A 25832-nucleotide genomic window follows, 5' to 3' on the forward strand; every position below is an offset into this window, starting at 1 on the left:
GTCGACTTCCACTTCTCACATGTCCTCCGCCATGTCTCGTCTTCGTGCAATTTTTACAGCTGCCCCGGCCTGATCCTATGCACGGCGATTTCTTCAAAGGCCACCGCGCCATCCTCTACAAACCAACCAAATCTCCTCGTCTTTCCCCCGTCCGCGCGTGGCGCAGGTAGCCTGAAGCTGAGCGATCTTCCACCACCAAACACCTCGACCAAGCGCGCGCGCAACAACACACTGATGCCACCCTCAAGATCGAGGCCGTCATGCCTGACGAGCTCCGGGCCGTCAATGGGGCGCGGCAGATGAAGCTGGTACTGATCCGCCCAAAAGTCATCCAGAGGAGGGAAGTCCGTCATCAACGCGACACTGCACAAACTGTCGTGCGCATTTGCCGCGATGCTGAGTCTAAACGCCTTGTCGCTCTCGTCGGCCTGCAGAAGTAGGCCAAAGGAATGCGCTTCCTTGGTCTGCACGTTGAAGGTGATCAGCAGATCATCCTGTTCCATGTCGGCAGTGAGTTTGGGGAAGCTGGTCCTGGTCGACCCGCTAGACTCGAGAAGTAGGGTTCCTCGCCCTGACACCTTCTCGAGAGGCTCAGCTGCCTCTCTTAGGGCATGGCGGTACTCGGGCGCCATGTCCACGCGCAGCCATCCTTGCGAATCAGCGGACACCTGCCGTGGCACGCCCAAGTCCCCTCCCCAGAGCCACTTTCCTTGCTCATCGACAAAGTCACCAAGCCAGCCAAAGTACAGCCTTTGATCAGGGTTCCCAGCCCTGGGACACGACTTGGCTGCGTACCATCGACGGCCATCCAGGCGGCCGTTCGACCCATCACGCGGCACCCTAAAGGGCCCTCTTGGGCTGTCGGCGACGCGATATACGGTGCCCGCGTTGGGAGCGTGGAAGCGCGAATACACCAGATACCACTTGCCGCTGCTTGGGAGGGTGAAGAGCTCTGGACACTCGGGGCAGAACATGTCGTTTGGAGAGTACAGCGGTTCTGCATCTAGCGTCCAGTCGTCGAGGTTAGACGAGGTCAGGAGAGCGATGCACCCACGGCTCCAATGAGGGCCGTTTCTCAATCTGGTCGCGACCAGCATCCAGTACCGCGATTCGGCATCATTGAAGAATACATACGGGTCGCGAAAGTCAATGTCCTCGAATTGCGACATGTCTCCTTGGATGGCGATGACTGTTCCCTGACTTTCGAACTGGGCGCCATGCCGGTCCTTGGACTTGGTGCGCAATATGACCTGTTTACCATTCTGAGAGAGGTTGTAGCCGGTGTAGAAGATGTTCATGTTGCCGTCAGGGCCATGTACAGCAGCGCCGGTCCATACTCCATCAGCGTCGGGATCCGAAGGTCTTGCTCCCGGTTTCAGCACAGGCTGTGAGTCTCGAGTCCAATCCACCAGATTCTGGGACCTGATTCTCGACCAGCAGGATCGCAGTCGCGGCGGATGATGCTGCGTGAAAGGAGGAGTTGTGAGATGAAAGACATGATATGTATCATCCACCAAGATGGGGATGGCATCAGCTGCTGCCTGCGCTGGCGATGGGCGAGAGTATGCGGTGCCCTCATGGGATGGTGTTGGTAACGAGCCCATTTTGTCAACACTCAACGAAAGCCAGTGTGACGGCAGAACTTCGACAATATTGTTTGGATGTAAGCCTTGCCCTTCTTCCTCCAGTCCCTCCAGACTGACTTTAAACAGTCGTGACTCTGGCACACGCCGGCGCATACCAAGCACTCGGCGGTCTCTTTCGAGGCCTCGCCGGCCGACGGTGGGAGCTTGGTGAACCAAGCCGGCCGCGGCAGGCTTCTTTGAGCATTCGCCCGCGGCATCGATCCCAAAACGGCACTTCTTGGCGTCTCACTCGCCGCGGCATCCCAAAAGAAGTAATTGTGGATACCGCATTTGACAGCCATGGTTCACCAAGCCTATTGAAAGGCGAATTCAACTTTCGTTGAGCCTCGTGGCACGCATGAGCCAGAAGAAATCTGGGGAACGGAGCTCCAGGCTGGGGAACATCTCTCCCCATGGCGTCAGGCGCACTTGTGCATAAATAAATCGCTGAGCCGCCAGTCAGTCGAGTGTCCAGATCCGAGGATCACCTCAAACGCCCGTATCATTTGATCACCATGGCTGGAATCAAGTATCCCTACATTTGGCTGTTCTGTGGCTTTGCTGCTCTGGGGGCCTGCCTATACGGCTATGATGGCGTCTACTTCAACGGCGTGTCGACTCTAGGTAAGTCCTTTCAACATCCCTGATGCGTAGGCCAACATATCTGACGCTGGAATACCAGACGTCTTTGTTCGCCATTTTGGTGAACTGAACTCGGATGGCGAATATGAGATTTCGCCCTCGCAACTCTCCATCATGACCTCAATGATCAACGTCGGCGAGCTCGTAGGTTCTTTGACGGCCGCGCCTCTCAACGACTGGTTTGGGCGCAAAGGCGTCTTCTTGACGGGCACAATCGCCATCGTTGTCGGCGTGATTCTACAACTGGTCACTAGCTCGAGCAATGTCATGATCACAGCCGGCCGTGTGATCCTGGGCTACGGTGTGGGCAACTTCTCGGCCACATCGCCCCTTTACATGGGCGTAAGTCAACACAGCCTGCCCGTCCTGGTTATTGTGTACTGACAGAAGCAGGAAATTGCACCCGAATCTATGCGCGGCCCGCTCCTCATGTGCTGGCAGCTCACCCTGTCCGTCTCACAAATCATCGCTGCCGCCATCAACCGTGGCGTGGTCAACAACAAGACCACGTTTGCGTACCGCTTCCCGATTGGCTTCCAACTACTGTTCCCGGCGGTCATCATTTTCGGGATATGGTGGGTGCCTGAGTCTCCTCGCTGGCTCTTGCGCAAGGGGAAGAGCGAAAAGGCCCGCAAGGCTCTCCAGCTCCTTCATCGCGAGGACAAGACATATGACCCTCAGCCCATGATCAAGGTCATACAGGACGACCTGGATCGCGAGAAGGAGATGGAAGAAGAAGGTGGCTGGTTGCAGCTGCTCACAGACCCCATTGAACGGCGCAAAGTGATCTACAGCGCAGGCGCCTTGGTCGCTCAGCAGATCAACGGCATTCAGTGGTTTTACTATTTTGGGACCGTCTTCTCAAAAGCGATTGGGTTGAGCGACCCGTTCCTGATGACCCTGATTGTCTTCATCATTCAGGTCTTCGTCGTCTTGGCAGCCGTTTTGCTTGCCAACAAACTCCCTCGTCGCCCCCTGCTCATGATCACCACTGGCATCATGACGGTGTCCATCTTCGTCGTCGGGTGTTTGGGTATTCCAGGCGGCCAGCCCAGCAACACCATTGGCAAAGTCATCATCAGCTTTGTCATCATCGAGATTGTCGCCTTCAACTTTGCATGGGGCCCCCTCGGGTGGACCATTGCCTCGGAGATGGCCGTGGGCCGCAACCGCAACAAAATCTACGCCATTGCCGTCGCCGCCTTCTGGATCACAGTTTGGGTCACCGTCTTCACCCTGCCCTACCTCTACTACTCGGCCAACCTCGGCCCCAAGACGGGCTTCGTCTACACGGGGCTGTGTTTCATCACCTGGGCGTATGTGTACTTTTGCGTCGGCGAGGTCACGGGGAGGAGCATGGAAGAGATCAATGGGTTCTTTCGAGATGGTATCCCGGCGAGGAAGTGGAGAGAACAGCCAAAGAGGGGTGAGGGTGCCGTCGACAGTGCACACGTGCAAGGCAGTGACGCCAGCGTGGTGGAGGTGGGCAATAATGAGAAGGCGTAGGAGGGAAACATGTTCTGTCGATTCGTGTATGAATATGAATTCAACGACTCCAACGAATGTATGCTAGAAACATGAAGGAGGCTCACTCACCTGTACCTAGTACTGCAGGCGTGTGCACAGCTAATATCTCACTGTCTAGAGCTGCCAAGCATTTTGAATGCCAATGCAACTGTTAGTGGTTGGTTTTCAATGTGCATGTCCAATGAAGCGTTCAAGACTTTTGACGCCTTCAGTGCGTGACGAATGTCGACGACGAAGGCGGTCGTGGTGACCATCAAATCCCGGAAACAGTCACAGTCTAGCACCCAAACAATTCACCATCAACAAATTCTTCTCAACATGGCGACCAAACACGATATCTTCATGAGTATCAAGCCCGCCCACATGGAAAATATCGCATCCGGTCTCAAGAACCACGAGTATCGAAAATACAAACTCCCCGATGAAGTGCGCCGCATCTGGTTCTACACAACCGCACCAACATCCGCCGTCTGCTACATAGCAGAAGTCTCCTGCGCGAAAGAGCCCGGAGAAGTACCAGAGAATGGTGGCATCGGCAACGCAGACTTCAATGCTGGTAAGAAGGCCTCAAAATGGGGGTACGAAATTTGTCACCTATGGGAGATACGTGAGCCCATCACACTCGCACACGCAAAATCTCAAGGCTACATGAACGGCGCGCCGCAAAAGTATTGCTGGGTTAAGAAGGACGTCCTAGACCGGTATGAGATTGCAGACCAGCGCAAAATCGAAACGAAGCCAAGTTCAGCCATACACGAAGGTACACAGAAGACGCGACCTTCTTGATTATCATCAGTCCTGTCTCAAGCCTGCAGGGTAGACGTGTCGAGTCACTTGCCGATCTCCCACCTATAGATTCGGCACCTGCTCACCTCGTACCGAAACACTTTGCCACGCCAGTGACGACTCGCAGCCTCACAAGTCACGCCCATCAACAGTCAACACATACGCAACTTCGTCAAGCTGGGGAGGCGCCTGCTCGGGTACTCACCTCGCTGCGTAAGGCGCACGATGCAGAACGATGCCCACCGAACCTCAATGGCCTAAGCTCAAGGTCTCGGGCAAAGATGAATACTCGACAGGGCACTGCATGACCTGCGGATTGCTCATGCGCTGGCCGCGAGGACTCCAAGAGTTTCGATGCACAATATGCGCCACAATCAATGATCTTTCCCCTTTGAAGAACCGCCATGCAAAGTCATCCACGAAGAGGGAGGATAGGAAGACTTCCCCAGAGGTGCCGGGTAGGTTGCCACACCTTATTAGCTCCCCTTTTCTCATACTTATGATTCCAGTGAGGCCGATTTCTTTGGACCGTACGAGACTTCTAGTGGATGACTGTCTGAGTAGTCTTTTGATTCAGAGATTCTGCGCCAACGATAGCAAGCGGTTGGGCGCACTCGATGATGCCGCATCCCGACACGACGAATGTTATTCTCGACCACAACAGACATGTGCTGGATCAAGTGCAGCAACTACCGGCAAAGAGCACATCGAATATGTGCGCAAGTACGTGTTCAATGAGGCACCTACCCTGTGCCCAAAGCCTGTCCCCAAGGTCTTTACAAGCGGTACTTCCTCGACGCCCCCGACGCCCTCGCGAGGCCACTCCAGAGCCTCCCCCGGCGGCATACTTGAGAGCAGTGCGACATCTGGGACCTCCAAAGCCTCGCCAATCTTCAACATCGTCCAAGAATACCTCGAAGAATGTTTCAGCTCCTTCGAGAACGTCAGCCACTCCTTCAGGACCAGACCGCGCTGCACTCCGCATACGGAGCGCACTATTGTTCCCGAAAAAGCTGCGCAACCTACATCATCAAGAAAGCCGACTCCCGTCGAGGCCCACCCAGGCAATAGAACTGTCTGTAACATCGATCCGAAACTCTTGCTCCTGGGTGATGTCGCTAAGAATGGCACATGGTGGCTTGGACAAGATCTCGACGTGCCATCAAAGACAGGGGCTGACAGAGATCGCAAGGATGCCATTTCTTCACCTCCTCAAAGGTCATCCCCTCAAAGGTCACCTCATCTGAATTGGGAGGACTTGGACGAGTGGTATTCGCTGATTGTAAACCCCATGGAAAGATGGCCGTCTATTTGCGCCGAGGTATGCTCGCGCCCTGACTGGCAGGATCCCGAACAACACGCGCTGGAGCAAGCTGAGCGAGACGTTGCTTCAGCACAAGTGGGCCTCAGGAAAAGCCTCATGAAGACCGTGGAATCGTTTTTGAAAAGACCGGGAGGAAAGATAACGGACGCGGAAGAGCTACGAGCATTGCTCATTCTTCTAGAAAACCCCTTGCTCGACTGCGAAGATGAGACTGGCGCCGTAAGCGTTTCAAAGAATGGCCTTGGTAGGAAAAAGGGGAGCCCAGCGTCTGGACCTTTGTCGGGAAGACACTCGCGGGTCATCAAGCGCATCGTCGGAATAATTTCTCATCTGGCACCAGAGCTACATGTGCAGCTCGTCCATTGGTTTGGAAGATACGATGCGCGCCGCTTCATACGAATCAAGGACCTCGTTGCTGGTTTCCTGGGCTACCGATTGTTAAGGAAGGATAGTGACACGAAAAGCGCCCCAGGAGTCAACGACATTTCAGAACTTGTGCCACAAATCCGTCCTGGGCAATCCAACGCAGCCTTCCACGAGGAGCTGCGGCTGAGCCAGAAGGCTTCCAAAGCGAGATCGCAAGGAGCGGCTTATATCGACGATTGGCAGGTAAAGTCTGCAGCACGGATACTGGCCATATTCTTCGAGGCCAATAACTCCAGCTCGGGGCGTTTGGCCGGGGAGGCATCATTGAGCAAACCAGGCGCGTTGAGAGGTCGATTTCTCCCTCTGAGCGACTTTTACGTGTCTTTGGCGGACTCGATCGACCTCGTCGCCGATTTCCGCGAGTTTGAGAAGAAAGGAGCCAAGTTTGCCTTTTGCCAATACCCCTTCTTGTTGAGTATCTGGGCCAAGACACAGATTCTCGAGCACGATGTGCAAAGACAAATGCGGGACAGCGTCCGAGATGCTTTCTTTGACAGTATCATGCGACGACGCACAATCAACCAATTCTTGCAGATTACCGTCCGGCGCGAGTGCCTGGTGGACGATAGCCTCAAGGCTATTGGCGAAACGCTGGGAGGTGCGAGCGAAGACGCGAAGAAAGCGCTTCGGATCACTTTCAAGGGTGAAGAGGGGATTGATGGCGGTGGTTTGCGAAAGGAGTGGTTTCTCCTCCTGGTGAGAGAAGTCTTTAGCCCTGACCTTGGCCTGTTTATCTACGACGAGGATTCGCAATATTGCTATTTCAATCCCTTCTCGTTCGAGAGCTTAGACCAATTCTACCTAGTCGGAGCGATCATGGGCTTGGCTATCTACAACTCAACCATTCTCGACGTGCCTCTGCCGCCTTTCACTTTCCGAAAATTGCTTGGCTCTTCATCAGGCACGTCTCAACCGGCCCCATCCAGCTCGACACGCCATGCAGCTCGCTGTACATTGGAGGACCTTTCGCAATACCGGCCCAGTCTCGCCCGTGGACTCCGGCAGCTGCTTGAGTACGAGGGCGATGTCGAGGCTACCTATTGCTGGAGCTTTGTCATTGACGTTCAAAGGTACGACACGGTCATCCAAGTCCCTCTTTGCGAGGGAGGCGAAAACAAAGCTGTCACGAATAAGAACAGACGTGAATTCGTCGATCTGTATGTTCGTTACCTGCTGGACACATCCGTCCACCGCCAGTTTGAGCCCTTCAAAAGGGGATTTTACAATGTCTGCTCCGGCAATGCCTTTGGCCTTTTCCGACCAGACGAGGTCGAACTGCTGGTTAGAGGATCGGACGAGGCTCTCGACATAGCCCGACTCCGGGGTGTAGCAGAATACGACAATTGGGAATACAGGAACCCAGATGCACTTGTGGATCAAGTGAACTGGTTCTGGGACGTCTTTGAAGAGGCGTCGCCCAAAGACCAGCGGAAGCTGTTGTTGTTTATTACAGGCAGTGACCGGCTACCAGCTGCTGGGGCCTCCATGATGCCTCTCAAACTATCGTGCCTGGGCGATGACTCGGAGAGGTTCCCCATTGCGCGGACATGCTTCAACATGCTGGCCATTTGGCGTTATTCGACCAAAGAGAAGCTACGGACTAAATTGTGGACAGCCGTATACGAAAGCGAGGGGTTTGGGTTAAAGTAATAGAGATCGTATTAGAGCTTCATAGCGTGGCGACGTTTCTTATGGATCAGTCTTTGTCAGGACTCAAGCTCATTTCGTTCCAGTGACAAGATTCCCGCCCTGCAAAATCTGGTGATCCAATGGTCGGCGCCTTTTCAATTCCCTATACACGGCCTCTATATGGCCTAATGATACAGCATCTATACAACGCTTAGTAACAGAGTTCAACACTCAGTCCTCGCTCAAACCACCCGCTTGCCTGGCCCGTGCCAGCATATCCTTCTCCCGCTTCTTCTCTGCCCTGAGCTTGTCCAGCACGCCCCTGTCGTACTCTCCTTGCTTGGCCAGATCCTGCAGACTCTGGATCTCCTGCACCTGCTCTGGCGTGGGCTTGAGCACCTGCGCTCTCGTCTCGGCGACAAAGTACTCGAGAATGTACGACGAGTGCTTGTCCTTCATGTCCAGCTCAATCGTCTTCTCGGTCGGCAGCGGCGGCTGCGCTTTCGACAAGCCCGCATGTGACGAGGGCGGTTGCTGGAGGCTCTGGGGCTCACTGGGCTCTGGCACGTCCGGGTTGCGGACGTAGATGGTCATTTTGGGGGGGATCTCGTTTTGTCGGTGGCGGTTGACGATCATGGGGATCGAGGGATTGTGGTACTTGAGACGGGGGAGGATCTCGCGCCAGAATTTCCTGGAAAATCTCCTGTCAGCTCTTGCTCTTGGTCTGGGCCGTGTCGCCTAGGATCGGGACGTACTTGGGTCCCATGTGGCCGCCTTTACATGTGACGGCAAAGTCCATATGCACGCGTGTGACATTCGGAGGAATGATGGCGGCACCGGGGCCTGTTTGGAGGTTGATGAGCTAGGATTGTCTCGTGAGCTTTGCGGCTTGGCAGGTATCGATATCGCAGGTGTGAACTTACAGCCTAGGAGAGTTAGTAAATCAATATCCATGATGTATGGGGGATGCTTACACGTCTCAGCTTATTCCATCGTACTCCTAGTGTCCTCATTGTGGCGGTTGTGATGTGACGTGTGGACAGGAAAGGTCAGATCGTCCAAAATGTTCGACTTCGCGATTCGCGACGCCTGGATTTCGTCGGTTTCTGCTTCTCCAAATCCCGTATCACGTGGAGCCCCTGTGGTCTGTGCACAAGCCGCCAGGCGTCCTTTGCGGTTTCTCGAAGACATTGATTCAATTGGAAGGCACGTTTATATTATTAATTATCTGTCGACTTTTATTTATTTCCTCTACTTAGCTTATAGATACACATGAAGCGACATGGATTCATCATTCATGCTCCGCGCAACTGCTACTTCCTGATCAGCGGTCTTGCGGCATTACAGAGACTAGGGCCATCGTGTGAAAGAGCCTCGGTGTAAATGAGGCCTCAAGGGGTGAGCACAAGGCCTTGATGATGCTCGAAGAATCTCTGGATCCTGAAATGATCGACGTGGAACGACGCGCAGTGTTTCCTATCAGGCTGCCCTGCGCTGTCCGATTTGATATGGCTTGATATGGGTTGCTCACTGCTGGGGTCTTCTAAGGTTGTGATCTGTGACACGACAGAGCCCGATCCCTATAAGCGATGATGAGCCATGAGCCAAAAGTGCCTTGCCAACTCATCAAGAAGGCAAAAATTGGCATCCAGAAATGATCCCGATCCGTGCTCAAACATAAACTCTTCATTATCTGGCACGTAGAGGCGGGAATCGACCGGACTATTCTACCTAGGTACTTATGCGGGACGGTGGGGTTTGCTTAACGCGCTGACACGCGACTTTCAACGTCACTCCAACTTTTTTCTTCCCGCCAAAAGTCGAGATTTCGGGGGTCTTCCACAGTCAAAGTCGAGTCGTGAGAGGATCATGCATCGCGCAATATCGGCACGATGGCTTCCTCGGGCGGCCAGAATTCGCCAGAGCACGTCCTCGCTCCCTGTACTGTTTTGGCCTGCCGTTGTCCGGTCTGTCGCAACTAGTCCGTTAAACCGACCGACTCCGACTCCCCAGACTTTGCGCCGACCACGATATCTACACACCGAGGCGACCCCTGAACAATCGGCTACGCAACCGCTAGCTACGCCAGCTGCTGATCCTCATGTGCCGGAGAGCCGACGTCTGCCTGTGAATTGCGCTGGCTGCGGCGCTTTCAGTCAGATCGACGATCCAAACCATTTCGGCTACTACGATGTGAAATCCAAGAGGGTGCGCAAATGGATGCACCCCGACTCGGAGAAAAGTTACGAACCGCTCTTGGAGGTCTCGAAGGAGGAGGAAGAGAACCAACTTGTCGATGAGGTGCTCAAGAACCTCGACGCAGCCGAGCTCGAGGCCCTCGGTCTGGATGCTGCGAGCCTGATCACGGGCGAGAGCAACGGTGAACAGGACATGAACGCTGTCCGCGACCTGGTGGAGGAGAAACCGCCTGTCTGCGAGCGCTGCCATGGACTGATGCATCATGGCCTCAACAATAGCTCGACGCAAATATCGATGCACCATCCCACAGTCGAGGCCCTGCGCGAGACGATCGAGGAGTCGCCGCACAAACACAACCACATCTACCACATCATCGACGCGGCCGACTTTCCCATGTCGTTAATACCGCGACTCCACGTGCTCCTGGGCGACATTCCGCTGCGGTCGCGAAACCGCCGATCCAAGGCCACGAGATACGTGCGGGACCGTCAGATTGAGATGAGCTTCATCATCACGCGAGGAGACTTGCTTGGGCCGACCAAGAAAATCGTGGATGGCATGATGCCCTACTTGCGGGATGTGATGAGGGATGCGCTGGGCAGGATAGGGCCCCGGATTCGCCTTGGCAATCTGAGGTGTGTCAGTGCGAAGCGCGCATGGTGGACCTCTGATATTCGAGAGGAAATCTGGAAGCGTGGCGGTGCGGGATGGATGGTCGGCAAAGTGAATGTTGGCAAGAGTCAGCTATTCGAAGCGGTCTACCCCAAGGGCAGGCTCTCGGGTGCTCCCAAGAGCATCGCCGGAGACAAGGACATGGCACTTCCAGTGTACCCCCGCAACGAGCTTGCGATTGACAACCACGCCAACGACGAGGAGCTGGATGTTGGCGAGCTCCTCCCGCCTGCTCAACCTGCTACACAGTATCCCGACATGCCAATCGTATCGTCGTTGCCTGGCACAACGGCCTCGCCGATCCGAATTCCGTTTGGCAACAAAAAGGGGGAGCTCATTGATCTGCCAGGCCTCGAGAGGAGCGATCTCGAGCTGTTCGTGAAGCCTGAGCACAGACAAAGCATGATCATGAAGAGCCGAATCGTTCCCGAGCAAATCTCTGCGAAATCTACAGAGTCTCTTCTTCTTGGTGGCGGACTCATCAGGATCACCCCACGGACACCCGACCTCACGTTCCTGTTGTACAACTTCACTCCTCTAGACGACCACATTACCAACACCACCAAGGCCATTGAGTTTCAGGGTCAACAACGAATGTCACCTGGGGTGAAGAATATCTCGATCGATGGGATCGGCGACAGGATGGCGCACGCGGGCACCTTCAAGCTCAAACACGACGTGACCAAGCTGAGAGCCGGTCCGTTGACCCGGAAGAACGCGGTGGGACTATCACTAGACCGCCTACCATTCCTTGTATTTTCGATCGATCTCTTGATTGAAGGCGTTGGCTACGTCGAGGTGGTCGCACAAATGCGAACCCGGGACTTGAAACTGATCAAAAGGGAAAAGGCGCCCGAGCCTGTGGAGGAGGAGACACCCCCAGCGCCCAGCGACCCATTTGACGCGATGAAGAGCGAGAGGCGTGAAACGACAGAGACCTTGCGTGAGATGGCGCGGTTTTCAAAACCAGCCAAACCAGAGAAACCCGTCAAAGTCGCCGAGCCCGAATACACCTGGCCCGAGATTGATGTATTCTCGCCCGAGGGACGCTTCATCGGATCGCGACGACCGATTCAGGGATGGCTGCATAACAAGCCGCTTGTGAAACCGGAGAACAAGCGAGCACGACCTAGGAGAAGCATGACCGGTCAGAAGAAGAAGGAGAAGCATGAAATGAGGACTGCGCAGGCAAGTTCCTAGCACCGCATTTCTTTGTACAACATGTAAAGCTAGCAAGCATGATCTGCATTACCCGGCGTTAGCATCGTGGGCGGACCATTATCGGTCGGATCTCTGTACCAAATCGAGAGGGAACAGCGGGTGTACTTTGGAAAATCTGCTTCGCATTGTACAGAATAGCAGTTTATTCGTATCTACTCCGTTAGCCAGAATAACATGCTATCCCTCAGGTAAATAGCAGCACATTAGTGTGGGGTGACAGGATCTCGTAAATGCCCCTCCAAATTCTGACGTCGCTACTACTGACAAACCCCAGACTTCCATAATTCCAGACACTGGGATTGAATTCTGCATCCTCCATCCTACAACTTCATATTTCTTCCACTCGCTTTGGACTTGATCGCTTCCACCACCTCCCTCTTTGGACAACACATACAACCTAGCAAGCAAACTCGCGCATCATGTCGGGGTCACAATCGCGCCACTCCGCGCCTGGACCGTCCCAAACACAGACCACCACTGAGGCGCCCTCGATCCCTATATCTACGCAGGAGCAACCCCAGCGCGTTCTTCGTCTACGAGGCGCGAGGAATAAAAATGGGCGATCAGTACAGTGGGCGGAGGACGTGGTGGACAACGAGGGTCTGGGGCGCAAGAGCTCCAAAGGTATGCTTGCTCGCCTGTGCTATTCTGCGCGACGCCCAGGACAACGACTAACTCTCACACAGTCTGCTGCATATATCACAAGCCCAAGGCGGCCGACGAGTCAAGCGACGAATCAGACACATCCAGCAGCAGCTCCGACGAAGATTCAGAAGCCGAGTCCAAACCCGACAAGGGGAAGGGTGCGTGCGGTCACGGCCACGGGCGCAAAGCGAAGAAGCGACCGAGCAAGGATCGGGCGCCCAGTCCGAATGCATACGAAAAGGTGCCCAAGGTGAAGCCCCGGGAAGAGAAGGAGACCAAGGCATAGTTAGAGAGAGGGAAACGACATGCGGCAGCGTCTGTAGATTGATTTATGAGCGGGTGGGGGTATCATTTGGGTTATACACTTCTACGCAGCCTCGCCTGCTTTCTTCCCCTTCCCCTGGACTACGAAGAATCGACCTTTCTTTCGGGACGCGGTGGCCAGCGCGTCCCAGTCTTCTGCTTCGCTTTCGACCTTGGCTTTCACCCTCTTTGGTCTTTTGTAGTACCCGACTTGCACCTCTTCCTCCAGCAGCCCTTTCATCTTGTCCAATGTGATAGTCTCCTCTTGCGTGCCCTGGTCTGTCTCGTCGCGAATAGCGTGTAAGGGTTCCACGCCTTTCGTGTCGACGCGCTGGACTGCGCGTACAAAGTGCAGTTGACTTTGAAGGGTCGCAATCATGGAGTGTTCTTCTTCTGGAGTCTTGGGGAGAGGGAGCGCCGACAGCTTCAGGAGGTGGTGTAGTTGTTTCGGTGTGATCTTCTCATCTTTCGCGGTGTCGTTGGAGGGCGACGATAGAAGCGACCGTACGGACCATGTCGGTTTCGCAAGGATTTCTGCTGGGGGAGGAGTCTCGGTGGACAGATAGCGCGCTTGAGTTAATGCCCTCCGAACAGGGAGTCGGCAAATTGTACAGAGCCTCATTCTTGCGAAGCGCTGTGATGATGCAGTATTGAAGCATCACCCACAGCTCGCGAGCCTCGAGAGTTGAAGCTAAACCTTTGGAGATGGTGCCGGGTAGGCATGTGGCTTGACTTGTGGCTGAGCAACTGCGTACCCTGTTGGCGTCATATGTTACACTTCTGATACGCCGTCGGATAAGCTCCATCTCCAGGCAGCTCAGCATCAATACCAAGAAGCCACTTTGACCGTATACACCCAAGCACATTCCCGAACACCGATTCGGACATTTGAACCTGGGCCCGACCCTACATATCACGCGACCATGGCACAAGATCCTCGCGCCTTATTGCAAAAGGTACAGCATGCCCCTCCCCCGCCATCCGCTCTTGGGAGCTTCGCAGCTAACGACACAACCCAAAGGCCCAGAAGGCCCTCGATGGCGCCGGCAGCGGCTTCAGCTTCTTCGGTGGCCGGGAGGAGAAATACCAGAATGCCGCCGACATGTTCATGCAAGCCGGCAACGCCTTCAAGATGCAGAAGCAGAGTACGATACGAACCCCCCAAACTGAAACAGCACGAGCGCAGGAACTGATGCTTGGGAACCAGTGGTCGAGGCAGGCCAGGCTTTCGAGCAAGCCGCCAAAATCCAGACCAACAACCTCAAAGAGCCCGACGACGCGGCGAATACAAACGTCGATGCCTTCAAAGCGTACCGCCAGGCGGACCCGCAGGCTGCGATCCGGTGCCTGAACGTCGCGATCGACCGATACTGCAGCAAGGGCAACTTTCGACGAGCGGCCGGACACAAGGAGACCTTGGGACAGATGTGCGAGGAAAATGGCGACACCAAAGGGGCCCTCGAGGCATACGAGGCGGCAGCGACATGGTACGAGGGCGACAACGCGACAGCGTAAGCAGAAGATGCCCGGGGTATCTGTCTTTGGGGACAGGCGTGCTGACACGTAATCTAGACTTGCCAACAAACTGTGGCTCAAGGTTGCCGAAGCCTCGGGGTTGGAGGGCGAGTACTACAAGGCCATTGAGCAATTCGAAAAGGTCGCCCAGCAATCCATCAACAACAACCTCATGAAGTACAGTGTCAAGGAGTACTTCCTCAAGGCGGGCATCTGCCACCTGGCCAGCGGCGACCTGGTGGCCGCCCAACGAGCGCTCGAGCGCTACGTCGAGATGGACCCGCAGTTTGCCAGCCAGCGCGAGTACCTACTGCTCTCCGACCTCACGGCCGCGGTCGAGGCCAAGGACCAGGATCTCTTCACCGACAAGCTGTTCCAGTATGATCAAGTCAGCAAGCTCGACAAGTGGAAGACAACACTTCTGGTGCGGGTGAAGAACACAATCGAGAAGAAGGAGGACTCGGATGATGAATTTGCGTAAAGCGTAAGAAAGCTGTAAATATGTGCCGGTTCTTGAGTTTACTTATGATACATGATCTTCTTCTTCCTCCGAGTACCGAAACCGAAGCCTTTGCCACTGGCAATGCGGTTGCTACGTACTATGAACAGCCCTCTCGGCTTTCCCCCCCTGACTTACCTCCACGTGTCCGACTCCGTCGCGGTGGTCTCGCACGTCTTGGGCACAGTGTACTGGCGGTTCGGGTCGCTCTCCCACGTGACGGAGCCGTCGGTGGCCACATTGATGTACTTATAGGCCAACTGCGCGCCAGCCGGCAGAGTCACGGTGCCCTTCCAGACAGGGTCCGCGGCTGTGTACGAGGAAGCACTGAGGGCCACGGCGTTGCCGGTATTCCACTGACCCAGCTCACTGGCATCACCAACGATCTTGATTGTCTGACCATACTGCGTGGTGACGCGCACCTCGAACGTGACATCCACGGATGTTGCTGTCGCGCATGGCGCGGAAGACTCGGTAGTCGTTGGGCCGCCATCCGTAGTCGTGGGGCTGCCATCAGTAGGACTGGGGACGCCATCTGTGGGCGTCTGGCTGGCCGGGAACGAGGTCTTGGTGGCAGAGGTGTACGATCCGACCGCCGTGGTCGCGCTGCACGTCCCTGGGACGTCCATGTTCGCCCCGTTCGCCCAGGTTGGGGGCACGATGCCGGCGCGACGAGATGTAGCCGTCAGGAAGGCAGCGTACGACCAGGTCAGGTCACTGGCGCTAAGGGGTGACCCGTCGGATTTGGAGTACTGCTCGGCGAGCGAGCCGTCGCTGGGCGTGTATTGCTGGACCTTGGCAATAAAGCCGTCTGCGTAGGTTGAGACGGCGTTGATGATGCTTGTGTAGGTAGCGGAGTTGCTCGCGTACGTTCCAGTAGCGATGCTGGGAACCAGGTCACGGAAGAAGCTAAGAGATGTCTGCGACACGGTGACGCTGCCCTGCTGCTTCCAGACATACAGGGCATCGTACAGCTGCTCAGCTACGGCCAGTGTGTTGAGGTACCACGGGTTGCCCTGATAGTAGCTATCCTCAGCGTACCGTCCCACAGCGATGGCCTTTCCGGTAGGGATGCCGCTGTTGATGCTGTAGAAGCGGAAAGAGTCGACGTATGCCTTGAGGTTGGAGAGCGCGCGGTCAGAGCAAGGTTGGAACGTGGCCGAGTTGCATCCGAGAGTTGGGTCAAAGAGATGGATCGATGCCAGGACACTGTTGGCATCTTTGCCCGTGCGGCCATCGTTGACATTGACTGTCGCGGTTAGCGCTGGAATATACGCGCGGCTGGCGGTGTGAAGCAGAATACTCACTGTTCGAGTCAACGTATCCGCCGTTGGATACCCAGAAATTCTGAAGGTAGCAGAGAACCTGCGGCGCGATGTTGGAATACTTGTCTGCCGACTTGCCCAGCTGCTTGGCGACTGAGGCACCTTCAACAAGTGCTAAAGGGCATTGTCAACAAGCTGTTTTGCTGGAAGGGTGCCTTCAGGGAGTACGTACCTCTGTGCAGACTCGCTACAGTAAAGAAAGACTGTCCGTTCACTTCTTCCCAGAGATCGAAGCCGGGCTGGGTCCTAAGAATGGTCAGTCTCGATACGTGCTCCGTGTTGACGGCTACGAACCAGTACTGAGCGGAGTACTCGAGGTCATTGTGGATCACAGGCCACACGATGTCGTTGGCTGTGGACTTGTAGCCGTTGTCAATGAGCCATTGAGCGTATCCAAGAAGAGCGATGGCCCGCAGGGCAGGTCCATCACGCTGAGGTCGGCCTAAACGCTGTTCAGCTGCTGCAGTTTTTTTATATAGGGTTCTGCAAGTACTCACCCCAAGCGCCCGTGTAAGGGGTGAGATTGACCTCGAACTTGGGCTCGCCCAGGCCTTGCCCATCTGACAAGGAACCTGATGGGTTGGAAACGCCTTGGAGCTTGGCTTGTGCGCCCACGTACTCCTGAATAAGATGTTGGAGATTGGCGTCATACTGATCCGTGAACCTGTCCACAATGCTCCTGAAGACTAGGGCACTATCTCGAGTCCACGTGTAAAAGTCTACCACACATCACTGTAAGTGACAAGTTCACGGCTGGGGGCCTTGGAGCGGACGGCGGTTGACTTACACGGAGGGTCCACCTTGCTTGGAGAGGCGATGACCACTCCCGGCGATGCACCCGCAGCAGCACATCCATCAGCACCTATGTTGCACAGGAGCTTCTCGAGGGCGATGGTATTTTCAGCCTCGACAAAGTCGTCAACAGCACGTTTGCCGATGAGGTTGGGACGGCCAAGGACGGCTTGGAGGGCAAAGGAGCCTAGGAGCAGGGCGGAGGATAGGATATGCATGAGGGGCTGCGTGGTAAGAAGAGTCGAGCTGTTTGATAGCACAGACCCGGCAGAGATCGACAGGTCCATGGTGTTTATATAGGTAGAATTGTCCCTCGGCGAGCACCACGTATGGCAAGTCCTACCCTTCATTCGAACCAGCATGACCACATGATGCGGCAGAGGGCGGAAGCTCGACTTGGTTAGATTGCGGTGGTGATGACCCCATTGGAGCTGCTCCGTCCCGCATAAGGTACATACCTGACAAATGGTCGTGGGATGTATCTCACTGTGGCTATGTATGGAGGCGCGTGTTGTATTACACCAACAGGTCAGCAGCGTCCTCTGTCGAGGGCGCCTGATCCGGGGTACAAGCACGTCAGTGTCTGTCTGCCATCCGCATTTCGATCCTGGGCCTATCAGAACGCAGCTCCATGTCTTCACTGCCGGGTTCCAGATGTGGCTGCAGAATCTATGCGTTTTGAGCGTGTCCTAGCCATGACAGCGCCGGCATCGCCACGGATATGTTCCCCATGGGGAAACTGGGCGGATGATGATGATGTATAATAGGGCCGAGAAGAATCAATAGCGCTGCATCAGGACCAGTGCCGGGCCAAGCACGCGCGGTTGCAAAGAGCCTCGCATATCTGATGATGTTGGGGATTTGGCCGAGCGCAAAGGAAAACACTACCCAATCCGTGCAAAGATCGCGAGGCTAAAGCTGAACCGGTTGTCTGGTCGGTACATGGTCCTCGGACGACGTGTTTGGGCCGACGCAATAGATGCTGGACATGAGAAGAAACAAGTCTTCTCCACGTGTAGTTGGACATGTGATGGCGGCACCAACTCAACTTGCATCCGAGCTGCGGCGCCACATTACGACGCGAGCTGATCTCGAAACAGTCTAATTAATTCGAGTGGGGATGAATGCAAACTTTGTGGTGTGAACGGGCAGTCAAGGACACATGGGCAGCGGTAAACCCCAGCAGACATGCCGACATATCCTCCATGCGGCTTTTGAGTACAGGTACGATGCAACCGCAGCCAGCCAGCGAATGCATGCTGGAGTTGAGCATTCAGCGGGACTAATTACAGCTGGCAGCAGGGGCAAGGACATCATCACTATACTTGGGTCAAGAAATGTAGACATCCCTGGTTTTCCTCCCACCTCACCGACCAACGGTCTCGGCAAAAAGGTTCGGAATAGAGTGCCTCGGAGACCACGTCCGTGTGGACGCAGAAACCGTTACTCTTGGACCTGTCGACAAGGAAATAACACCATAACGAGTTGATGGCTCCGCTCGAGTGTCGAACTGCACACTCCTCAACTCTGACAGCCTCGAGGTCGAGCCTCAAGGCTGCAAAGGAAGAATGGCACAGATCCGTGGTTGAAGAAGAAGAGAAAAAGGAAGTAAGAAAATTCAACGCGATTGATATGGACGCGGGTGGGTGGGGCTAGATCACGTGCGCGCATAGTCTTGGACCCACAATAATTAGCATGACGGACGCTCGCCAGTGCGACTTCAACTTCCACGGTCGCATCAGCGAATCCATCACCAAAATCATACCTGGTCGCTTCACAGACACAGCAACCATGGACGCCGCGACGATTGAAGAGACGAACCGGATTCGTGTCTCTCTGGGCATGAAGCCGCTGCCGGTCCCCGGCAACGTCGCTTCAGATTCAGACTCGGATTCGGAAAGCGAAGGCGAGAAGGCCAGCACCGTCGAGACACGCCAGGCGCTGGCGTATGACAACTACAACAAGATCAAGGAGGCGGAAGTAGCCAAGAAAAACCGCGACGAGAGGAACACGGCCATCAAGAAGGCACGTGAGAAGGCACAGCTGCAAGCTCAACTCGAGGGTGAGGGCCTGGGAGACGCAAAGGATGCCGATGTCGATACCAAAGCATGGCTTCTGAGCCAGAAGAAGAGACAGAAGAAAATTGACATGGCGCGCAAGCTCGAAGAAGAGCTCGCCGCTGCCGAGGCTGAGGCCGCTGCGGCTGTCCAATACACGTCAAAGGACCTCGCCGGCATCAAAGTCGCCCACGACAACGCGGCATTCCTGGATGGCGACGATCAGGTTCTGACACTCAAAGACACAAACATTGGCGCTGAGGATGAGGAGGACGAACTTGAGAACGTTACACTCCGCGAACAAGAAAAGCTCCAGAATCGACTTGACCTGAAGAAGAAGCGGCCCGGCTACAATCCAAACGACGAAGACGAGAGTGGCGGACTACTAGCGCAATACGACGAGGAAATCAACGGAAAGCAAAGCAAAAAATTCACGCTGGACTCTATCGGTGCGTTCGGGGAACTCGCCGACATCCTCGATAAACCAGTCGAGAGGGCTGAGAAGCCCCAAAACGTCAGCTTGGATGACATTGTCGGTACGTCAATCTGTTGCATTCACGATATTACTCTTTCTAACACAGTGTTAGGTGATGCCCCCATTTCATCAGACTACCTTGCTCCCTCAGAAATCAAGATCAAAAAGTCAAAGAAGAAGAAGGGCAAGAAGGGCACGCGCCAGAAGCAGGCCGATGACGACGACATCTACCCAACTGAAGTTGCACTTGACAGCAATGCCATGGACATTGACTCCAAAGATGCGGCGCCGACAAAGAAGAGGAAGCTTGACGACGACTTCGCAGACGACGACGATGACCTGCAAGCATCACTCGCTATCCAAAGAAAAACGGCTCTCAAAAAGCGCAAGAAGATGCGACCAGAAGATATTGCTAAACAACTGAGAGAGCAAGGGGATGAACCAGTGAAAGAGGAGGATCTTGGCGACCACGGCCTGGTCCTCGATGAGACGTCGGAATTCGTGTCTGGTTTGGGCAAACGGGAGGAGGAAGAGGAGCCGGCAAGAAGACGCCGGAAGACCACCACAAAGACTCCCGAGGCTGCTGAGCCTGAGCAAGACCACGAAATGGAAGACGCGCATCAAGAGGCGGAGGAGACACATGTCAAAAGAGAAGACTCGGAACCGGCCGAGAAACCAGACGACTCCTACCTGGACGAGGAGAAGACGTTGGACAAAGGTATGGGTGCGGCCTTGTCCTTGCTCCGCGAGCGTGGTCTTGTAGAAGAGTCGAAGGGAGACGAGCGCTTCGAATCACTGCAAGCTCGCGAGACTTTCCTCGCCAAGAAGCGCGCTTTGGAAGACGAACTCGAGCAACAGACGCTGCAGCAACGTGAGCGCGACCGCAGAAGCGGCAAGCTCGACAAGATGTCGCAGCGGGAAAGGGAAGAGTACGCCCGGCAACAGAACCAGTGGCGCGAACAGCAACAGTCGCGCCGCATTGCCGAGCTGTTCTCGGCCAGCTACAAGCCAAGCTTCAACATAAAGTATCGCGACGAGCACGGCCGAGACCTCAACCAGAAGGAAGCCTTCAAGGAGATGAGTCACCAGTTCCACGGCAAGGGCAGCGGCAAGGGCAAGACGGAGAAGAAACTCAAGCAGATCAGCGACGAGAAGCGCCGCGAGGCGCAGAGCTTGTTCGACGCGACACAGAACAGCGGCATGACGAACGCGACGGCGCAGCAACTCAAGAAGCGCAAAGAGGCCGGTGTTCGCCTCGGGTAATTGGGAAGACGGAGGGACATGGGCGACGAAAGGTGCTGCACCCTACCACTGTATTCAATTTATCTAATGTCCTGCTGACACAAACGAGCCTCATCAGATCAGGCGCGTGCCACACTCATCGTGAGCATGACACACCATGCTGGTATGTTGTCAAGCCCACCGCTACTTGTGATGTTCCATGGCCGAGCAGAGCCCGGCTCCCCTTCCTGCCATATTCTGCGTGACGCACTCCTCCTTGTCCTGTGACGTACTGTAGAAGACGACCCTGGATGAAAAACAGCCTCTGTGACCCCTCTCACTTGTACTGGTTCAACCTCAGACCCTCCGGCTCCAACTCGGGGCACTGCCGCCTTTGTACATCCTGTACTCTGGGCCGGCCAGGAGCAGCATCCTCAAGGCTGTGCTTGAACTGCCGCATGACCTTGTCCGACTCGAAGCACAGCTCCAAGACGACAGTGTCAACGCGCATCTCGCTGTCTACCTGATCCTTCCGCACAAGATTGCCGAGATCGAGCGTCCTCCCAGGCTTGGCCTTTAGAGTTCTAGACCTAAGGCTGTTCATGTCCACGGGTGCAAGGGGCAGGCGCTGAGCGCGTAAAGGTGCAGCAGTAGAAGAAGATGATTCGGTCTGACGAGGCATCTTGACAGACTTTTGCAAAGTCTGTGTAGTGATTGCGTGGTCGTTTACAAGATGCTCGCTCACTCTCCACAGCTCTGTCCTTGGGAAATCTAAAAGTTCATCGGACACGCCGGATAGTTGTAGACTTTATGTGATGAGGAAACAATTCCTACGTTCGTGGGCCGAACGCGCCTCAGTGACCGTCTACAGCGTCCATCCTCAGCACAAACGCGAACAAAGATGGATTTCACATATCGTAATGACATATCAAAGTTCGACGCAAACTTTTTATCGAACTGTGTTTGCCTGTAACAACAACGTAGAACACACTAGTACAGTTCCGCTCATGATGGCGTTCCCCTTTGCCCATCTTCATCTAGGAGACTGGATGTAATCGTGGTATTGGAATCCGAAAGGACGGCTACGCCCCCAGAGCCCTCCCTGTTTTACATCGAATTGAAGGCTCCTGATTACTGTCATAATCTCGTGCACGAAGTGACAATCTATTGGGAGAGTTTGTGAGGGGGAGCCAATCATGAGCAAGACTCTACGAATTACCTATGTTTCTTTGACCGTCTAATATACAGAGAACAACACCAGAACGCCTTGCCGTCCAAACCAAGAAACAGCCGAGGAAAAATAGCCTTATGACGCACTTACAGCGACACCTTGGCACCGATGCCGTGCCCAATGTAGTGTATCTCCTCGACCCAACTGCCGAGACGGATCCTGACATCGGCTTCCGCATCCAGCTTCAGCCTGCCACCAAGTGCTTCTTTGAGCTTGCCGTAGCCAATGTGACTGGGTGACCACTCGACCGGTAGCTTTGGTGTGACTGTCAACCCAGGAGGGGCGGGAAACGCCTGGTCGTTGACGATCTGACCGATAGGTTCGGTGTGGTTGTAAAAGGCCGTGGCGTTGATGTATTCAATGTAGACCGTGTCGTGGTGAAGGGGCGAGGCGAGCGTGAACGTGGCTGTGGATGAGAATATGTGAAATGTAGCTCCTTGGATGAAGCGGCTTCTGTCTCTGTCGTCATCGCCGCCATCATCCCCGTCCTCGTCCCCGTCGGGGTTGTGCGGTAGTCTCAATCGAGGTGTTGGGATGGTGACGTTGAGCTTGGATAACCCTTCGCCCAAGAGTGGCATGCTTGGGATCGTGCCTCGGTGAGTCCGGACTTCCAGGGTCGTGTTTTCGCCCGACAAGTATTCTGACAAGAGACGTTTGGCGATCCGTTGGGATTCGTCGCCGCCAAAGGTCCATGGATCCCAGGTGGCGCGGATAATATTCCCAGTGTTGTTCCCCAACGTTAGATTTACGTCCGTTGCAATCGCTTCGCCAATGAGAGACCCGCTGTTGAGGATGTGAAGGTTGACATATGGTATTTGCGCAGTGTATGGGGTAGGGTTGGTGAAATTCACCCTGGCCTCCATGGTGACGCCCGTGTGAGAGGTATTCAGGATTTGTATGTTGTCGACCTGCGGCAGGAGTTGAGTGAGGGTATCTCGAGGCATTGCTAAGGACCTGTCAGTCATACGTACTGAAGGCTTGTGAGGCGACGGTCAAAGTACATCATAGTATCGCTGCGATCGCCCTCACAAGTCAAATTGCAGACTACCAGAATGAGGACGAACTTTTGACTGGGATGGTCCCATTCGCGGGAATACCCTTGAGATCAACGTGTCCAAGTACAGTGCCGACTTGCACATCCACATTTGCTTCAACAGTGAGAAGAATGTCACCGTCCCCGAAAAACATCTTCTGTAAAATGTCGGTGAATACGTTATTGTCCGTGACATCGAGGGGTACGTTGAGAACGCGGGAAGTGATGTTCATCATAACCTCGTTGTCGATTGTGACCCTTGTCGAGTTGGCTGGATTCCAATCCTCCATGTTCAGATTTCCAAGCTTCTTGCCTTTGTAGAAGAGCTCGGCATCGGAGCGCAGATTCTGGACTCCGAGGTCAAGGTCAAACTCCTCCGGCAAAGCTGCAATGACTTGGATGGTTCCTGATACATGCGGCACACCTTCCGGGTCGTTAGGATCGGCAAATGGGCTGCCCATCTGAAAGTTGACATCGGTAGCCGAGAAGTTACGGATGACGTTGCCAAATGAATGTCCAGGGAACTCGATAGGCACCATGATGTTCCGCAAAATAGACGCGATCCATTCCGGCGCGTCAGAGTCCTCGATTTTATTGCCGCGGACATAGATCTCAGCATCTTCACCCCGTAGATACCGGCCCATGAAGTGGTCCAGCGGAGACATGTTGCTCTTGGGGCAGGACCGCACCAGCGACTTGGGGATCTTGCGAATGATGCCTAGCGCACCAGCGTGAACATCAGTGAGGGGGCGCACCTCAATGTTGTCAGTGACAGCCTCCGCCACCGTGATGTAGGGGTCTGAAGAGTCGCAGTTGGCCAGGAGAATCTCGAAGCCCAATGGAGGGACATTGAGGCCGACGTGGTAATCGTTGTGGAGAGCGAGTGAGACATTCGCACCAACAGCCTTGCGTCCGTCGCGGCCCATGGGCACGTCCATGAAAGTAAGACGCTCGATGTTGTACTTGGGTACCGACGGGATTTTGCTTGCTGCGAGGGGTATCAGCAGAGTTCTAGCACGACAAGGACCCTCCTATCATTGAAGTATCATCTTTTCTCCAAAGTACAGGGCTGCAAAGGAACGGTAGAGGGATTGACCTTCAAACACCATGGATTCCACCACGTCATGGGCTCCCAGAGGAAATATTCCGGATTTGACCTGGATCTGAGCGGCGCCAGTGACCTTGAGTTGGTCCAGCTTTCCCTCGAGCCAGTTGTTGGCAATTTTCTTGATTTGTTCAGCGTCACCGGGGGTAAGATCGGTGACAAAGTCCACCGCAGTCGTGTGACCATCTCGCAGGTCTACAGTGATGGGCGGGACGACAGCCGAACCCAGCAGTGAGTTGTCGTAGTGCGGGAGATAGACGTTCACGTTGGTCTCTGATGTCTCCAGCTTGCGCATGATACCCGTTGCAAAGCGGCCGAGGCGGCGAGAATGGACGTTGTCGACACGAGATCCATCCAACCGAAAATTGGCTTGGATACGTGCCCGGACACCGTCGGTGGTGATGGACTCGACAGACAGGCCGGTTGGCTCAATGACCGCAGCGCCCTCGGCATATTCCTTGACAGCACCTGGCATTACGAATCCGCCAACAAGTACAGCAACGACCAGCAATACAAGGATGGCCCCAGCAGCAATGCTTGGCCATCTCCATTTCGATTTCTTGGAGCCTTCTGCTGATTTGCGTCGCGGCCACAGCGCCGAGGATGATGACTGACGCTCCTGGCCATCTTGCTGTTCTTGCCTGGGCTGCGAGTCTTCGTTATCTGCAAGCAATGGCGAATCCTCGGTGGCGTCGATTCGGTCCTCGACCTCATTGTTTGCCGCAAGAAGCGGCGAGTGCTCCGTAGGTGGCATGGTTCAGAAAGTAAGGCGTTGACAGCTTCTCCCGGTCAAGCTCGGAATGACATGAGCGCGGCTTAGCCGGCGGGGGTGGTTTTGGATATCGAATGCGGGACGGTATTTAGTGATATTAGGCTCCACGAGATGCTTCGCAAAAAGGCGCGACGATTCGGACTCGATGCAAAGGGTCTTGTCTATATGGATGCAGGTGATATGATGCGTTGCGTGTCCGGCACGTTACTTAGTTAGATGATGACTGGAGGATAACCAGGTCAGCGTCAGCGTGCCACTCGCGTCGTCATTGCAACATGGCTGGGTCCAGTGACTCCAGACTCCAGTCCCTGCAAGATCCGGCGCCGGATAACACTTCTCCTATTGGTCAGATATGTCCTTATCTAATCGTGTCAGGAACCGAGACCTTCTATTCCCTAAGTGGTTAAGCGTCAATGCGGCACGCGACTCGCACTTCGTTGGGATGCAAGCATCAAGACCAGAGCACGGGAAGCAAATGGTTTGTACTCAGAATTGAGTGAAAGGCAAGACGAAGTTGCCATACAAGGCCTCTATGATCAATTTGCGCTTAATTGAAATATCCCAAGGCCGCGAATTGGACAAATTCTCGGAACACTGCGGGTAGTTCACGGACAGCATCACCATCATGACTCTCATCAGCCTTGTTGACCCCACGCTCCGCTGCCGGATCCTGTGAGCCATGTGTTGGTGCGCTCCACCGAGTGCTGGGCGTCAAAAGAGAGCGACGTGACACAACACTGGATTTGAACTCTGAAATATTCTCTTGATCATCCTCTTGAACCATATTCCAATCCGTCGAGTCACCGAT

The 25832-nt window shown here is 54.7% G+C and overlaps 11 protein-coding genes across 11 annotated transcripts; 6 read left to right on the plus strand and 5 right to left on the minus strand.

Moving 5' to 3' along the window:
• Positions 1-53: 53 nt before the first annotated feature.
• F5Z01DRAFT_679468 (family 32 glycoside hydrolase) lies at positions 54-1604 on the minus strand (the record flags this gene model as incomplete). The annotated part of the gene is made up of 1 exon (XM_046265527.1): positions 54-1604. One exon carries the CDS (start codon positions 1602-1604, stop codon positions 54-56), a length of 1551 nt encoding a protein of 516 aa, XP_046121299.1.
• A 280-nt stretch (positions 1605-1884) lies between these two features.
• On the plus strand, positions 1885-3880 carry F5Z01DRAFT_384294 (general substrate transporter). Its single transcript, XM_046259445.1, has 3 exons — positions 1885-2249; positions 2308-2609; positions 2661-3880. Exons 1-3 carry the CDS (start codon positions 2141-2143, stop codon positions 3771-3773), a joined length of 1524 nt encoding a protein of 507 aa, XP_046121300.1. The 5' UTR covers positions 1885-2140; the 3' UTR covers positions 3774-3880.
• A 1-nt stretch (position 3881) lies between these two features.
• Positions 3882-4782, plus strand: F5Z01DRAFT_384352 (uncharacterized protein). Its single transcript, XM_046259446.1, has 2 exons — positions 3882-4350; positions 4492-4782. The coding sequence occupies exons 1-2, from the start codon at positions 4017-4019 to the stop codon at positions 4578-4580; spliced, it is 423 nt and encodes a 140-aa protein (XP_046121301.1). The 5' UTR covers positions 3882-4016; the 3' UTR covers positions 4581-4782.
• A 33-nt stretch (positions 4783-4815) lies between these two features.
• Positions 4816-7980, plus strand: F5Z01DRAFT_616805 (uncharacterized protein; the record flags this gene model as incomplete). The annotated part of the gene is made up of 2 exons (XM_046260935.1): positions 4816-5038; positions 5090-7980. The coding sequence occupies 2 exons, from the start codon at positions 4816-4818 to the stop codon at positions 7978-7980; spliced, it is 3114 nt and encodes a 1037-aa protein (XP_046121302.1).
• A 45-nt stretch (positions 7981-8025) lies between these two features.
• F5Z01DRAFT_645734 (uncharacterized protein) lies at positions 8026-9110 on the minus strand. Its single transcript, XM_046262862.1, has 4 exons — positions 8933-9110; positions 8897-8898; positions 8715-8821; positions 8026-8650 (listed from the first exon to the last, which is right to left on the minus strand). Exons 1-4 carry the CDS (start codon positions 8970-8972, stop codon positions 8191-8193), a joined length of 609 nt encoding a protein of 202 aa, XP_046121303.1. The 5' UTR covers positions 8973-9110; the 3' UTR covers positions 8026-8190.
• Positions 9111-9851: 741 nt separating this feature from the next.
• F5Z01DRAFT_679471 (protein phosphatase inhibitor) lies at positions 9852-12982 on the plus strand (the record flags this gene model as incomplete). The annotated part of the gene is made up of 4 exons (XM_046265528.1): positions 9852-9940; positions 10116-11977; positions 12592-12675; positions 12738-12982. 4 exons carry the CDS (start codon positions 9852-9854, stop codon positions 12980-12982), a joined length of 2280 nt encoding a protein of 759 aa, XP_046121304.1.
• A 24-nt stretch (positions 12983-13006) lies between these two features.
• On the minus strand, positions 13007-13861 carry F5Z01DRAFT_384389 (uncharacterized protein). Its single transcript, XM_046259447.1, has one exon. It carries the CDS (start codon positions 13619-13621, stop codon positions 13064-13066), a length of 558 nt encoding a protein of 185 aa, XP_046121305.1. The 5' UTR covers positions 13622-13861; the 3' UTR covers positions 13007-13063.
• F5Z01DRAFT_645743 (vesicular-fusion protein sec17) lies at positions 13805-15049 on the plus strand. Its single transcript, XM_046262863.1, has 4 exons — positions 13805-13955; positions 14021-14144; positions 14207-14510; positions 14572-15049. Exons 1-4 carry the CDS (start codon positions 13923-13925, stop codon positions 14993-14995), a joined length of 885 nt encoding a protein of 294 aa, XP_046121306.1. The 5' UTR covers positions 13805-13922; the 3' UTR covers positions 14996-15049.
• A 98-nt stretch (positions 15050-15147) lies between these two features.
• Positions 15148-17348, minus strand: F5Z01DRAFT_679473 (putative glucoamylase GMY1; the record flags this gene model as incomplete). The annotated part of the gene is made up of 6 exons (XM_046265529.1): positions 15148-16262; positions 16321-16440; positions 16511-16584; positions 16633-16780; positions 16836-17057; positions 17126-17348. The coding sequence occupies 6 exons, from the start codon at positions 17346-17348 to the stop codon at positions 15148-15150; spliced, it is 1902 nt and encodes a 633-aa protein (XP_046121307.1).
• Positions 17349-18866: 1518 nt separating this feature from the next.
• F5Z01DRAFT_384559 (SART-1 family protein) lies at positions 18867-21101 on the plus strand. The gene is made up of 3 exons (XM_046259448.1): positions 18867-19723; positions 19775-20957; positions 21014-21101. The coding sequence occupies exons 1-2, from the start codon at positions 18922-18924 to the stop codon at positions 20923-20925; spliced, it is 1953 nt and encodes a 650-aa protein (XP_046121308.1). The 5' UTR covers positions 18867-18921; the 3' UTR covers positions 20926-20957; positions 21014-21101.
• Positions 21102-21740: 639 nt separating this feature from the next.
• On the minus strand, positions 21741-25006 carry F5Z01DRAFT_694579 (uncharacterized protein; the record flags this gene model as incomplete). The annotated part of the gene is made up of 3 exons (XM_046266244.1): positions 21741-23060; positions 23179-24135; positions 24244-25006. 3 exons carry the CDS (start codon positions 25004-25006, stop codon positions 22201-22203), a joined length of 2580 nt encoding a protein of 859 aa, XP_046121309.1. The 3' UTR covers positions 21741-22200.
• Between the last annotated feature and the right edge of the window lie 826 nt (positions 25007-25832).

Source organism: Emericellopsis atlantica, assembly GCF_019669845.1.
Source record: "Emericellopsis atlantica unplaced genomic scaffold F5Z01scaffold_4, whole genome shotgun sequence".
NCBI lineage: Eukaryota > Fungi > Ascomycota > Sordariomycetes > Hypocreales > Bionectriaceae > Emericellopsis > Emericellopsis atlantica.